The sequence below is a fragment of the Rhinopithecus roxellana genome, chromosome 3, assembly GCF_007565055.1.
Source record: "Rhinopithecus roxellana isolate Shanxi Qingling chromosome 3, ASM756505v1, whole genome shotgun sequence".
Taxonomy (NCBI): Eukaryota; Metazoa; Chordata; class Mammalia; order Primates; family Cercopithecidae; genus Rhinopithecus; species Rhinopithecus roxellana.
Genome location: NC_044551.1, coordinates 164777692 through 164790291, shown reverse-complemented (window position 1 = coordinate 164790291; position 12600 = coordinate 164777692). Strand labels below are relative to the sequence as shown.

At 57.7% G+C, this 12600-nt stretch overlaps 1 protein-coding gene across 3 annotated transcripts in view; it reads left to right on the top strand.

The window, feature by feature from the left end:
- The window catches only part of FLT4 (fms related tyrosine kinase 4), a 45781-nt gene extending 43624 nt beyond the window's left edge, over window positions 1–2157 (top strand). For all 3 annotated transcript variants that reach the window (XM_030927880.1, XM_030927879.1, XM_030927878.1), the window contains one exon: window positions 200–2157. In XM_030927880.1, the coding sequence (XP_030783740.1) occupies window positions 200–398 (199 nt within the window). In that variant the 3' untranslated portion in view covers window positions 399–2157. The remainder of the gene's footprint in view (window positions 1–199) is intronic.
- The last annotated feature ends 10443 nt before the right edge of the window (window positions 2158–12600 follow it).

The following is a 12600-nucleotide window of genomic DNA, read 5'->3' as shown; positions in this document are numbered from 1 at the left end:
AGGCGTGCACCACCACGCCTGGGTAATTTTTGTATTTTTTGTAGAGACGGGGTTTCCCCATGTTGCCCGGGCTGGTCTCTAACTCCTAGCCTGAAGCCATCCGCCTGCTTCAGCCTCCCAAAGTACTGGGATTACCCGTGTGCGCCGCCTGCCACCCGGCCTTCTTCTCTTACTAACTCCACCTTCCATGTCTTGGCAGCTGTAAAGGACCTGACCAGAGTGTGGATGTGACCAGGGCGCACCCTGACTCCCAGGGGAGGCGGCGGCGGCCTGACCGGGGGGCCCGAGGAGGTCAGGTGTTTTACAACAGCGAGTATGGGGAGCTGTCCGAGCCAAGCGAGGAGGACCACTGCTCTCCGTCTGCCCGCGTGTCTTTCTTCACAGACAACAGCTACTAAGCAGCATCGGACGAGGCCCCCAGCACTCAGGGGTTCAGGCCCAGCAGGGCGGGCAGAGGGCTGGACACCCAGGTTGGGAGCTCATCTGGTTTAACTCTGGTGGCACAGGAGTGTCCCTCCCTCTCTGCAAGCTTCCCAGCTGGGAAGAGCAGAACTCCAGGCCCAAGACCCCTGGGATTCTGTCACCACAACTGGCCAGGGCCACGCTCCAGCTGCCCGGGCTCCTCCCCCTGAGATTCAGACGTCATTTAGTTCAGCGTCCACAGGTGCTGGCCCCGGGGCCAGCCCTTCCATGGGAATGTCTCTGATGACCTCCTTTCATCACACTGGGTGGCGGCCTGGTCCCTGTTTTCCCGTGAGGAATCTGGTCTGGGAGTCACAGTGATGGAGGTCAAGGCATACCGGAGCAGAGTCTCCCGAACACCACATCCTCCACAGGCACACAGCCGTTCTTCCCGCGGAGGCCGGCTGGCCTCACCCGCCCCTTCGCAGTTGAAGGGAGGGGGGCTGTGTTTCCATCTCAAAGAAACAAGGGAGGAATTTGCAGGGTCCTCTTCTGGGCCTGACCAAGCAGCTACCTAGCCCCTGGGGTGGCCGCCGGTATGACAGACCAGTGACACAGGCAGCCTGCACACCTGAGCCTGGGTGTCGAGAGCGCCGCCGGGATGACAGACCGGTGACACAGGCAGCCTTCGCACCTGAGCCTGGGTGTCGAGAATCATTCTGCAGGTCTTTTTCAACAGCTTCGCAGACTGTGTAGCTGCTTTGAAGAATTTGCTTTCCAAATTCAGCGTGGAAGGCGCCCAGGGACAGTTACGCTGAGTCTAGATGACTCTGGCGCCCGCCCCAGGTCAGGGCCAGCAAAGCAGTCAGCGCCTCTGGAGAAGGCCCCCGCTCTCCCACCTGGCCGAGACTCGAAGGAGCCTGGGTCTGGAGCTGCCGGTCTGGTTCTTCCCTTTAGAGCCTGGATCTGCCACCTGCGGCCCCTCCCAAGCCGTGAACCAGCTCATGAGAGATGAGCACCATGGGATCCACTCAGGAAGGCTCGGGGCTGGCACAAAGGACCACCCAGCATTGCCCTGTGCCACCCAGCACTCAGTGGACATTCTGGGGCCCTGCCTTCGGCCTTTTCCTGGCCTGCGCCTGACATTAGCACCCTGGCTGGTCAGAATGCCACCCTCCCAGAGGAGCAGCCAGAGATCCTCTGAAGGCTGGAGCCATTCTGCTCAGGACCCCTATCCCAGCTCAGAGTGCCCAAACACCTCACCAGGAGAAAGACCCACGTCCCCCGTTAAAACCACGGAGACTCACCACCACCCTGACTCCCCAAACCCACCCCACAAGACGCTTGCAGGACAGGCTCCACGCAGCGAGCAGGGGCTCGCTCGGCTGACCCTCCCGTCCCCTCCCCTCCCACCTCCCTTCCCTTCCCACCTCCCCTCCCCTCCCCATCTCCCCCAGTGGGTGTTACTCCAGGATACGTTGAACTCATGTATAAGGTCATCTTCATTGTCCCTGGGACCTCCCCTTCCTCTGCACCTCCTCCAACGTGGGACTGGCCTGTCGGGCTTCCCTAAGAGGAGCCCGAGGCTGTTCTCTGCAGAGGACCAGCCTGCCCGGTGTGCACCTCTCCTCTCTTCTCACTGCCCACCCAGGCATGTACCCGGAAGAAAACCAACTATGCCTTTCTAGACCATGTTCTCAGAAAAGATTGAAAATATTTAACAAGAGATAATAATAAATCTGATGCCAGTCTGTGTGTGTGTTGGGGACGGGAGTGTTGCTTTTGCTGTTTTTGCTTCTGTAATCTAAATGGGAATACAGAAAAGTCCCCACATTGGGTTTGGACTTTTTTTTTTTTTTTTTTTTGAGACGGAGTTTCGCTCTTTTGCTCAGGCTGGAGTTCAGTGGCACGATCTCAGCTCACTGCAACCTCATCTTCCGGTTTCAAGCGATTCCCTGCCTCAGCCTCCCGAGTAGCTGGGATTACAGGTACCTGCCACCATGCCCAGCTACTTTTTATATTTTTAGTAGAGGTGGGGTTTTACCATGTTGGCCAGGCTGGTCTCGAACTCCTGGCTTCGGCCTCTCAAAGTGCTGTGATTACAGACATGAGCCACCGCGCCCGGCCGCTTTTCTTGTTTTGGTTGTTTGGTTTGTAGAAATGAGGTCTCACTGTGTTACCCAGGCTGGATTTGGACATTTTAACTTTCCATTATAATTGACTGAATTTAGCCACTGACCTTGACCTATGCATCAACCCAAGTGTCCACCAACAGGGAGTCCTCCCATGCCCAGGCCTGAGCTGCTCCCCAAGCCCAAAGTATGCCCCTGTGTGGTGGTCATTGAAACACCTCCCCACTTCCATCCTGTACCACTTTCCTAGTGGGGCTGCACTCACACTTCTGGGCTCCTCTGGTCCTTCCTGTGTTGGACCTTCAGGGCTGGGCTCAAGTGTCCCTCCAGGTTCTAGCCACCCTCTCACACCCAGAGCACCACTCACTCCAGGCTGTGTGGATGGAAACAGCCAGTGAGCAGGGAGGGAGGAGTCATACCAGGCTACAGTGTGTGCCCACCGTGAGGGCCCCTTGGTCCCTCCTGCCTCCCAAGAACCTTCTCACCTTCTCCTCTCAGGCTCCAGCCCTTCTCCGGGTGCCACTGCTCACCTATGCCTCCCTATCTCCACCCCAGCCCTTCACTCTTCATTTCTGCCAAGAGCCCTTTGTCACCTGCTTGGGGGAGGTTTGGGGCCCAGGACATGTCCGAATGTCCTTTGATGCTATTGCCCCATGGTGTGGGGCACTATGGGGCGTTTGTGTCCAGCAGGCAGAGCTCCTGGGTGGCTGCTCAGAGCCACACATGGTCCTAGGACCTGGGGTTGGAACTTAAAGGCCACAGCCCCTGCTGTGGAGTGAGGAAGAGGGAGGAGGAAGACCAGAGGGACAGGGAGGGAGGGGAGTGGGAGGTGGGACAGGAGGCCACCGGGGCCCTAGGGCCCGAGAGCCCAGAGTTGGGTCTGTTTCTTATTTTAAGGCTGGAGGGGCATTCGGAGACGGGCTGACGTCTTTGACTGACATGTTTGCTCTGAGAAGGAGGAATCTCGAAGGAGTCTGGCCGAGCCTGCAGGGGGAAGCCCCAGGGGTGCGAGGATGGCTCTGGAAGGCCCTCTGAAAGAGGAGCTCCGTTATTAGCTGCCTGAATCCAGTGCAGAATCCTACGGACAGCCACATCGGATATTTGGGGAAAAGCCTTTCCTCAGTGGTCTTCTCCAGCCGCCCCGGGACCTGCATCCTTGATGCCTCACCTGAGGCTCTGGGTGTCCTTGGCTGAGGAGGGGTTGAGCCAGAGTCCCAGGCAGGCTGGGAGGACATTATGGGGACGGAGAGCCTGACTCCAGCTCAGGGTCTTTGTGGCTTTCTCAGTTCTGGGAAGGTACCAGGTCCAGATGGGAGGAAGAGCCCAGAAGAGAAGGGGGAGCATACGAGCAGCAGCCAGGTCTGCAGGGGGTGCTGGGGTACTGGCGGGCTAGGAGACCAGAGGGCTCCCCCGGAGGACTCCCGCCCTAGATGCTCATTGTGCTTGGGCAGAGGGAATCCAAAAACTTCCAGCACCAAGACAGGCTCCCTCCCTCTCATTTCCCCACCCCATGACCACTCCCAGGCCACTCTACCCCAGTAGGCCCACATCGACTTTGTTTTTTTTTTGTTTGTTTGTTTTGTTTTTTTTGAGACAAAGTTTCACTCTGTCACCCAGGATGGAGTGCAGTGGTGCAATCATAGCTCTCTGCAGCCTTCACCTCCTGTGCTCAAGCGATTCTCTCGCCTTGGCCTCCTGAGTAGCTGGGACTACAGGGGCTCACTATACCTAGCTTCCGGTAGACTCTTGAAGCTGTGTGCTTAGTCCAGATAATCAGCCACAGTGTCCAAGGTGCTGGCCAGTCCCCGGGTCACTGGGGCCGTCTCTACCCCGATCTCTGCATGTGGATTCAGGGAGGGGACCATAGCGTCACTGAGAGGGGGCTGCCTTTGTGCCTTTGGCAACCACCAAATGAGGCCTGGGTCTCCTCTGCCACTGGGCAGAGAGCCGGGGGCAGGCTGGGCTCTGGGGGCTCCTCAGGGCTGGGAGCAGAGGATGGGATATCAGACGTGGCACCCTGCAGCTGGTGAGCCTGAGCCCAGCACCTCCCCTCAGAGTCTCGGTTTCTCATTCATGACTGCCACCTTGCAGAGCTGTGGTGATAAAAGGCCCCAGTGGTGCTGGGGGAGACCCCACCCAGGTAAAAGCCCCTCTTCCGACCAAGTGATATGAACAGGGGCATATGACCCACACTGACTCCCCCACCCACCCATGCAACAGTTAACACCACACGCTCCCACCCATTCCCATGTGCCCGATGGACTGAAGGTTTGTGTCCTGAAATGCACATGTTAAAATCCTACTCGCAGTGTGATGGTGTTAGGAGGCGGGGCCCTCGGGAGGTGAGCAGGTCATGAGGGTGGAGCCCCTGGGAATGGGATCAGTGTCCTTACAAGAGGAGGCCAGAGAGCTCCCTAGCCCCCTTTCCACCGCGTGAGAAGTCAGCTGTGTGGAAACCAGGAATCGGCCCTCACCAGACCCCCGACCTGCCTGTGCCTTGATCTTGGCCTTCCCAGCTTCCAGGACTGTCAGGAAGAAAGGTGAGCCCAGCCTCAAAGCAATGTGCGTAGGGGAAACGTGTCCCTCCTGAGAGCGAACTGGGAGGTGTCCGAGGTCAGCAAGCGCCCCCCACTCCCCCCACCCTTGTTCTGCTCTGGAGGAGTATCTGGCTGCAGCCACCACAACGGGGAGAGGGGACAATTCCCCCTTCCCGGGCCGAGTGGAGGACACCACCTTCCCCTCAGGGCGCGTCCAAAGAGGGAAGCAGAAACTCCTACGCTTTCCACCAGAGCCGCTGGCGGCCACGTGTGCTGTAAACCTGACCACGGTGGGCAGGGAGGCTAGAGGGTGTGGGGGCTGAACCCGGGCTTGAGGAGGAGCCCAGGGCGGCCACGAAGAGAGAGGATTAAGGGATTTGGAATATGCCTGGGGCAGCATCCTTGGCAGCCTGGGCTGCCCCTCTGTGGGACACAGGGGTGGAGTCAGCCGGGCAGCTCCCAGGGTCCCTCCTGTCCCTGGCTGCTGAGGCACTGCCAGGAGCTCCATCACAGCTGGCTTTTGGGCAGCAGGGCCACACAGGACTGCCCAGCCCTGGAAGGAGGCAGCTCCCCTGAGAAGGACATGGCCTCCCCTAGGGACAACCAGGTACCTGGAAGTCATCAGCCGGTCTCCACGGAGCGGCAGCAGTAACGGAAGGGAATACTTGGGCAGGGCCTTGCTTTTGGGACGGCAGCGAGTGCATCTCTGCCACGGTGGGATCTTGGCCTGGAGTCTGGGCTGGGACCTCCCCTGGGTCTGATCCCCCAACTCTCACCCCTGCCTGGCTGCTCCGAGCCCTGGAACATGGAGGCAGCACAGGATTCTGTGCCTTCCAGGTCAATGGGAGGGCCTTGCCACCCCCTGGGGATGCTAGGCGTGTGAAGAGCGTGGCCTGAGCACCATGCAGACCCATCTCAGACTGCCGGGGACTGCAGGCAGGTCACTGATGTTCTCTGAGCTGTGTTTCTTCTGAATCGTGAGGGTGACAATGCCCTTCTCACCCCAGTACCATTCCATTCAGGAAACCACTTCAGTCCCTGGACTCAGTGGGGCTCTGTGGACTGGAGTGCTTTCCTCAGTGGAATGGTATTGGGGTGGGGAGGGCAGGGAGCACTGCTGGGCTCTCCCAGACTCCCTGGCTCACCTGCTGGGTACACAGAGGTGTGGAGCCCTGCCCAGGTTCATCCCATGAATCCCTGCCAGCACCCCTTCCTCAGCCTCCTTCCTCACTGAACAGACTGGAGCAGGGAAGCCGGACGTAATGAGACCCCGTGCTTCCTTGGTGGCTGCGGCTGCTGTGGGCAGCTCGGTCCCTGGCACAGTGGGGTCAAGCCTCACGGGAGGGCCCTGGGGATAGCACCAGCGCTTGTGGGCCTGGGCCCAAATTAGTATTGGAGGTTTGGCACTGCTGGCTGCCAGCCTCTCACTCCAAGGAGGACAACTGTCTAAAAAATGGGAGCTGAGAGGCCGGGCGCAGTGGCTCACACCTGTAATCCCAGCACTTTAGAAGGTCAAGGCAGGCGGATCATGAGGTCAGGAGATCGAGACCATCCTGGCTAACATGATGAAACCCCGGCTCTGCTAAAAATACAAAAAATTAGCTGGGCATGATGACACACACCTGTAGTCCCTGCTACTTGGGAGGCTGAGGCAGGAGAATCGCTTGAACCCAGGGGGCAGAGGTTGCAGTGAGCCGAGGTTGCACCATTGCACTCCAGCCTGGTGACAGAGCAAAGCTCTGTCAAAAAAAATAAAAATAGAAAAAAGGGAGCTGTGAGACGGCAGAGGAGAATGAGGTATGAGGTCCTGGTGACATCCTTTGAGCCTGGATCAAGCTTTGCCTGAAGGCGGAGCCATTCCTGGAATTTCAGTCTTCGCTTAAGCCATGTGGGTCAGCTTTTCTGTCGCTTTCACCAAATGCCCTGAACCCACAAGGCAGGAACCTGCTCCCCCTCCCCACAGCAGGGGAGGGCCCCGGACAGGGAAGGGGAAAAGGAAGTGGTTGAGAGCCGGATCAATATTGACCCGGGGACGGTGCTGCAGACGGGCACTCAGGATGTGCCCACGACACTGCCCAGCACCCCAGGGCCCACGGGGCCGAGCTACGAGGAAGGAGGACGGGGGTTGCGCAGGGGGTGCTGGCAGGGATTCATGGGGCGACCGTGGGCAGGGCTCCACGCCTCTGTGTACCCAGCAGGTGAGCCAGGGTGCCTGGGAGGGCGCAGCAGCACTCCCTGCTCTGGCCTTACCTGCCGGGCATTGCCACACCCCAGCCTGCTCCCCACCAAACCACTTCCCACTGGCACAGGAGAAACCCGGAGTCCCCGCTGGAACAGGCGAGCTGCCTGTCCTTGTGGCCTGCTCAGGGCAGCGTGAGGGGGGTCTGCTGCCGGCCGCTGTGGTGACCCTGGTCAGGAAGACTTCCCCGGGGGGACTTGGGGGTTGTGCTGACCGGGGCTGGGGGCCGAGACCAGGCTATGGCCTGGAGCCCCCACAAGTCCCTTGAGAAAGAGTCCCAGGACCATCGGGAAACACAGGGTGCCAGCTGATGACACCAGGGCTGCCCATCGGTCCCACCTTCGGGTAGGAAAGTTTGCTCAGAAGGAGTGAGGAAGGGGGTCTTGGGGCCGGGGTCCAGCGCCTGCAGACATAGAACGAAGAACAGTTTCTATTGGAACAGCACCACAGACTCTTCACAAAGCCCAAAATCATTACAGCGTGGAGGGCTAACCTAACCAGGGCCCAGCCGCCAGGACACCACATGACAGCCAGCCATCCCAGGAGAGCAGCGGTGGGCATGGAGGGGCCCCAGAAAACTACAGCAATGAGCAGTCACCAAGATGCCTGCTCTGGGGGGAAGCTGCACTCACCTGCCCAGGTGAGCATATCAGAGAGGCATGAGTGTCCGGAGTTCAACCCAGTTTGCTTAATAATTTATGTACTGAAGGCATTAGGAAGAGAGGGCACCAGAGAAAGAGGGATATCAAAGAGAGGGGCATCACAGAGAGTGGGGGCCTCAGAGAGAGAGGGGGCATCAGAGAGGAGGGCATCAGAGAGGGGGATGGAGGCATCAGAGTGGGCATCTGCTGCCTGGACAGCCCTCCACAGGTGTCTGCGGAAGCACCGCCACAGTGTGGGCTGGGCAGAGGCACCATGAGCCTCTAGGCTCCCCCAGCAGGAGCACCCAGGGGCTGAGTACCCTGCTCCAAGGCCCTGAGGTCCTTCAATGGGCCCCGAATTCAGTATCTGGCCCCTTTCCCAGAACCGCAAAGTGCTTCTTTACCTTCCAGCTCTTCCTGCATTTCGTGGGAGCGAGCAAAGTGTGCGTGTTTGTTTTGGCCCAAAAGATGCCCTGCAAACACCGCCCAGGACAGGCTGACCGTGTCATCTGCAGACAGTGCCAAGCACTTTCCCAGTGTCTCAGCAGAGCTGTGCCCGCAGGGGCTGCGAGCAGGAGTGGCAGGGAAGGCCAGGCTGATGTGAGGACGCTGTGCACCTGCCCCGTCCCACGCTGGGTGGACTCTGACACCCACCCTGGAAGCCTCACCTGGCCTGGCCTTCAAGGGGCAGGGCAGCAATTAGAGGGCATGGCAGCCCCCAGGTCCATCCACACCCCAACTCCTGGAACCTTAGAATGTTAAGCTCAGCAGGGACAGTCTCAGCAGCCTGATTGGGGGCGTCATTGTGAGATGGGAGGACTGTCCTGGATTACCTAGGTGAGCCCTAAATGCAACACCACACACACTCATAAGATGGCGGCAGAGGTTTCACACTCACACCCACCCATACACACACACATTCACACACACTTGCACACAATTCAAACACACACACGTATATCCACACCTATCCTCCCTCCCACACTCTCACTCCCACATACACTCAGACTCACATCCACACACACTTGTACACACATTCACACACTCAAACACACCCACAAACACACCCACACTCACTCCCCTTCACACACACAGTCTCATTCTCATTCACTGTCCATCTCTCACACACACTCACACACACACACACAAGAGGAGGAGGCCATGTGACCAGGGAGGCAGAGACTGGAGTGATGCCGTCACCAGCCAAGGGACCCTGGCAGCCCCCATAAGCAGGGAGAGGCCAGGAGTGGATAAGCTCCTCCAGCCTCTGCAGGAAGAGCGGCCCTGCGGACACCTCGCCTTCACCCCTGTGACACCACACTTCTGGGCTCCAGACCTGTGAGTGGTGTAAATGTGTTGTTTTCAGCCACCAGGTATGTGGTGACTTGTCACAGCAGCCTCAGGAAATGAATACAGGGGCAGCCGCTGACCCAGCTGTGCAGGTCTAGGCGCAGGCCAGACCCTCAGCCTGCCTGACCCCCAACTGCTGCAGAGGCTTCGCCAGGCGTGGTCCCCAGAGCCAGTGTGGGGGTGAGGGGCTGGCCCAGCCTGGGGTGACCACGGCAGCTCAGGAGAGGAGAGCCCATCCTCTGGCCCTGTCAGCGGTGAAACGGGGACACGTTTCTCTGGGGATCTGGGGGATGGATTTTTGGAATTTGAAACCTTGGGGCACTGTCAAACGAGGGCCTGTCACCACCCTGCTGGCTTGTGGGAAATGGGAACAGATCCACCCGAGGCACCAAGAGCCGGAAGGGGGAGCAAGGTTATTTTGAAGACAAAGAATCCCTGGAGGCAGGTGCAAGGGGCTGCTGGAGTGGCCAGGACGCCAAGCGCTGCTGGGGACCCACGGATGACCGTCTCCCCTCCTCTTGGCCTCCACATCACCTGGTCTTTCCACAGGCAGTGTTCTCCGGTCCCCAGGCAGCACGGGGAAAGGTGGCCCCAAAGTCAGCTCCCAAGATGCGTCCACTGTGATTGCTTGGGCCAAGGCGCCAGACCCTGCTCGGGAGAAGAACAAGCATCACGAGGATGTGGAGACACTGGGACCCTTGTGCGTTGTTGCTGGGAAGGCAGCGTGGTGCCGCTGCTGTGGGAGAGATGGCAGATCCTCGCCAAATGACACATGCAAATACCACAGGCTCCAGCCATTCTACCTCTCAGGAGCCGCCCAGAAGAGCCAACAGCAGGGTCTCAAAGAGGCATTTGTACAGCCGTGTTCATGGCTGCATTACAGCAGCAGTTAAAACATGCAAGCGCCTATGCGTCCACCCACAGGTGAAGTGAATGGGTGAAGAAAATGTGGCACAGCCGTGCAGCGGAGTAGTATCCTACCCTAAAAAGGAAGGAAATTGAAGGTCGTGAATGAACCTTGAGGATATCACGCTAAGTGAAATAAGCCAGACACAAAAGACAAACACTGCCTGATTCCACTCACGAGGTGCCAGGCGGTGCCAAATTCAGAGATAGAAAGCAGAATGGTGGTGCCAGGGGCTGGGGGAGGGGAGTGAGGAGTTGTTTAATGGGCTCAGAGTTTCCGTTTTACAGGAGGAAAAGAGTTCTGGAAATGGACTGTGGTGATGTTTGCACAACACTGTGAATCTGCTTAATGTTAATGGAATGTACCCTTAAGATGGTGAAGATGGGCTGTGCAGGGTGGCTCACACCTGTAATCGCAGCACCTTGGGAGTCTGAGGCGGGAGGATTGATTCAGGCCAGGATTTTGAGACCAGCTTGGTCAACAAAGCGAGACCCCATCTCTACAAAAAATAAAAATAAATCAAGCCAGGCGTGGTGGCTCACACCTGTAATCCCAGCACTTTGGGAGGCTGAGGCAACAGTATTGCTTGAGGCTAGCAGTTCAAGACCAGTCTGGGCAACATAGTGAGACTTTGTCTCTACAAAAAGTAAGCAAAATTAGCTGGATATAGTGGTGTGCACCTGGAGCCCTAGCTTCTTGGGAGGCGGAGATGGGAGAAGCGCTTGAGCCTGGGAGGTGGAGGCTGCAGGGAACCAACATCACATCACTACATTCCAGCCTGGGTGACAGAGTGAGACTCTGTCTCAACAAACAAACAAAAAACAAAATCAAAATCCACTGAGTGTGGTGGCTGTCACCTCTAGTCTCAGCTACTTGGGAGTCTGAGGTGGGAGGATTGTGTGAGCTCAGGAGTTTGAGACCAGCCTGGGCAACATGGCAAGGCAGTGTCTTTACCACCACCAAAAAGGAATTAATTTCAAAATGTTTTTTAAAAAGAAAATGTATTTCCCATTAAAATTACTTCCATGATGACCAACAAAACACAACACAACCAAACTCCAGATTTATAATGCAAAAATCTCCCAAACAAAATAGTCAAGAAAAAGCGTAAGCGACACGCCTGGAATCCCAGCACTTTGGGAGGCTAAGGCAGGCGGATCACAAGGTCAGGAGATCAAGACCATCCTGGTTAACACAGTGAAACACCGTCTCTACTAAAAATACAAAAAATTAGCCGGGCGTGGTGGTGGCGCCTGTGGTCCCAGCTACTTGGGAGGCTGAGGCAGGAGAATGGCGTGAACCCGGGAGGTGGAGCTTGCAGTGAGCCGAGATCGCGCCACTGCACTCCAGCCTGGGCGACGGAGCGCGACTCCGTCTCAAAAAAAAAGAATAGAAAAGAAAAGAAAAGCGTAAATGAACAGAACAATGTGAATGCGTGCACCTGTTCCTGACAGTTAGCAAGCCACAACTGTCTGCAGGTGCGGAGGAGGCCGCAGTAGCTCCGGGTGGCTGAGGGATAAGACATGCTATCAGCCATGGCAAAGGCATTCCAGGACACTGCCTGAAGAGTCAGGTCTTCCCACCAGGAGCCAGTGTACCATGCATGCCAGCTACGCTTTACAAAATAAAAGAGAGGCTTTGCACCAACGAATGCTGAGATCAGCCATGAACCAAAAAGTGAGTCACTCAATGCTCGATGCCTGGGGTCAAAAAATAGAGGGGGAAAAAAGGGCTAAAAGCAAATTAATTTATGTATCATTTACAAAACTTTTCAAAAAGTGTTTTGCTCTCCATCTGTCACACTTCTGCAGTGACAGACGAGTGAGGACATTTAGAGAGACTCTGGAACAGACGAGGCCCATCCACTGGTGTCGAGGCTAGTTTCGAAGACAGAAAAACGCCCCAGTTCTTTCTGTGTTGCAACTATGGCTGCCTGTGGCCCGGCCAGGGAGGTGGCCAGGAATGAGGCCTGATCGTCTCTGGCGCCTCCACCTCGGCTTCCCCAAGCCCAGAAGGCGCCCACGAGGACCCCCATTGCCTGACATTGCCACGGTCTGGGATCAGAGGCAGGGACCACCGACCTGCTGCCGTCTCCCAGCCGGGACCTGCGCCGCCCGCGCACCTGCTCTGGCGCGAGGGAACCTCCGCCTCACCAGGGCCCAGCCCTGCAGTGAGGCCCACGGGGTCAGACCGCAAAGTGAAGGTGCGGGCCGGGTGGGCCTCGGGGAGACAAAGGCCAGGCCTGCCTGCTCTCAGACGGCCCAGCTCTGGGTCCCAGCCCCTGCCAAGAGGAAGTACCCCAGGCAGGGAAGGGGTCACTGGCTTCCCAGGGCCCGCCGGCCGCAGCAGGAAGTTGGCCAGGGCTCGGCCATGAGCGGAGCAGGGAGGGCTT